Source organism: Gavialis gangeticus, unplaced genomic scaffold (genome assembly GCF_001723915.1).
Source record: "Gavialis gangeticus isolate Ggan-Ray unplaced genomic scaffold, GavGan_comp1, whole genome shotgun sequence".
Lineage (NCBI taxonomy): Eukaryota > Metazoa > Chordata > Crocodylia > Gavialidae > Gavialis > Gavialis gangeticus.
The window spans coordinates 103,563,869-103,566,466 of NW_017728992.1; the positions used below are offsets into that span (position 1 = coordinate 103,563,869).

Genomic DNA, 2,598 nt, shown 5'->3' on the forward strand with positions numbered 1-2,598 from the left:
GCGCCCCGTGCAGGGCGGGGAAGGCGCCGAGCCGGGGGCGGCGGCGGGAGTCGCCCCCAGCCCAGCCCGCACCCCCTCTTCCAGCGAGCTGGAGGTGGGAGCCCGGCCAGCCCCGCGCGAAGAGGAGTGTGCGGCGCTCGCCCAGTGCCTGGCACATGCGTACACGCGAGTTGCGCCCAGAGTCCCAGCCGTACCCTCCTTAGCAAATAATAACAATCCCAAACAGTCAGATCTTACCTGAAACATCGGAGCCACGAAGTGTGTCTCTCTCTCTCTCCCGCTCTCTCTTTTCTTTTTCTTTTCTCTCTCTTTCTTTTTTTTGGGCCTCCCAAAGTCCCTTTCCCTTTTTTTTTTCCTTCCCCCCCCACCCCCACTTCCGAGATTTCTCTCTCCCAGCAGCGATCTGCTCTCCTCGCTACACCAGAGAGAAATGCAATAGCTTGGCTAAGGTAGACAGAACAAAATACAGAGAATAGTTGCTCCAGGGCTTTGAAACCCCTCAAGGCAAGGATCAGGATACAATTAGCTCATGTCTCTACCTCGAGTCTAAATCAATCTCCGAAAATAAAAGTTGAATTAAATTAAACCGATCGCACGGGCAGAAAATTGATCTCCTTCAAAACGTGCATATAAATACATATTCTCGCATGTAATTTTTTTTCCAGGATTTTTTTTTTGGGGGGTGGGGGGGAGGAGGTTGGAAAAAACAGACTCGCTCCAGCCTCCAACTTGCTTTTTTACTCTCCTCTTGCACAGAAAAGCTGATTTTAATCGTTGTGATTAGTTTTGATGTAACGTTTCCGCGGGCGATTTCTGCAAATGGATGGAGTGTTTCTTTGCCAGAAGAAGGAAAAGCAGCAGATGATGATAATTATAAGGATTGTTGGTTGTTTCTTTCTCTCTCTCTCTTTTATTTGTATTTAGATCTCTCTCTCCACTTTCTCAAGTTGACCTGACATTGCCATTGTATTAAGGTCGTGCAACTTGTTGATTAGGATCACCTCCCCGTTTGATCAAGGGATATGTGATAATTTGGCAGGAGAGCAACACATTTTCTGTTCCTTTGGCTATATAACTTCCCAAATGACGTGTATAAAAATAAGCACATGGAGCCTGCTTTGCCCCAATCAAGTCTGAATCAATGCCTGGGGGTGATACACAAACTCATTTCAAATGTTCAACCATGCAGAATTGCAGAAAGATTGAAGGAGTTTCACTGCATTTTTTTTAAACAGCAAAATTAAAAGAAAACAAATCCATGTAAGCAAATCCAGGAATTTACCATTGAGGTTCATGTGACATTGCTCACAAATGCTACTAACTTTCTTTCTTCAATTATCTAATTAAAAAGGAGCCCCTGCCCAACACAGTTCCTCTTCTTGACTAGCAAGTTTTTCTGATGAAAACTCAAGGAAAGGAGCTAAATCATTTTAAAATCCAATATTTGATTAGGCTTAATTTATTCCACCACCCTCTGAACCTCACCCTGTGGTGTTTTATATATGGCTTTGTTCAATACTGCTCTCTGTGAAGACTGCAATAATTTCCTTTTGGTTACAATGGGATATTTTGTTATAAACCCATGGGTCATCTCCCATTAGTGTCACATCCTTGCAGTATACTTTTTGAAACGGTATGTTTCTAAGCACTTCACAGTCCATTAAGTCAAAGACTTTGCTGACATTTCTTATGAAAAAGACCAGGCTATAAGGCCAAAGCTGCCCAATAAAACCCATGAATAGAACCAGACACATCCAGCAAATACCTGCAATGGGTTTTGCTTTGTTTTTCTAAAATATTTGATGCTTGAATAAAACCCTAACATAGTAGTAGTAGTAGCAGTAATAGTAGTAAATCACCCTCTTCCCCCTAGGGCTATTTATTGTTGCAACCTATGAAAAATAGGGCATGACTTAATCACTTGCTTAGGAACACATTCAACCATTTTTAGTGGCAGTGGGTTGCATAGAAAGATTTTCCATTAGGAATCAGAGTATTTTCAAATACTTGTAATTACAATATGTAACACACATACACATATGTGGGCTACTTAATTGATTGTGGCTCCCCATTGAGGGAAAAAACTTCGTTAAGAAATGCACACCACAATTCACTTCCTGGTTGCCCCCTCTCCTGCCTCCCTTGCATTTTCAAATGAATTTCCAATATCCTCTCAATTACTGATAATATCAAGCAACAACAACTTCCTTTAACCTTAAATACTTTCTTCTCTGGGGTTGTGAAATATGGTTAGTGTTGAATAATGTTTTACATGGTTAAATTTTAGTCTGAGTAGTTAAGCCATTTTCAGCTACACAACATGGTGTTAATATGCTCAAAGAATTTTCTTTTTCAATTAAATGCAATAAGGCAAATTTCAAAAGTCATTCACCACATGCCATATGAAAGGGACAGCATGTAAAGTTTGACAAGACCTACATTTTGACCTAACTCTCTATTTTTATCTTCCATTGTGTCACTGCAGAATCTTTATGGTTCTTTGTATGTGTCTATTTTAAATGCTTCGATGCTCTCTTTCTAATAAATAAATAAAGCTATGCCAGCAGCCTGGCACTCATTAGCAACCTGAATAATGGG

At 41.1% G+C, this 2,598-nt stretch overlaps 1 protein-coding gene across 1 annotated transcript in view; it reads right to left on the bottom strand.

Annotated features, from left to right (window-relative positions):
• KCTD1 (potassium channel tetramerization domain containing 1) overlaps window positions 1-367 on the bottom strand; it is a 183,301-nt gene extending 182,934 nt beyond the window's left edge. Inside the window, exon 1 of the mRNA XM_019526519.1 lies at window positions 238-367. Within this exon, the coding sequence (XP_019382064.1) occupies window positions 238-246 (9 nt within the window). The 5' untranslated portion in view covers window positions 247-367. The remainder of the gene's footprint in view (window positions 1-237) is intronic.
• Window positions 368-2,598: the final 2,231 nt, after the last annotated feature.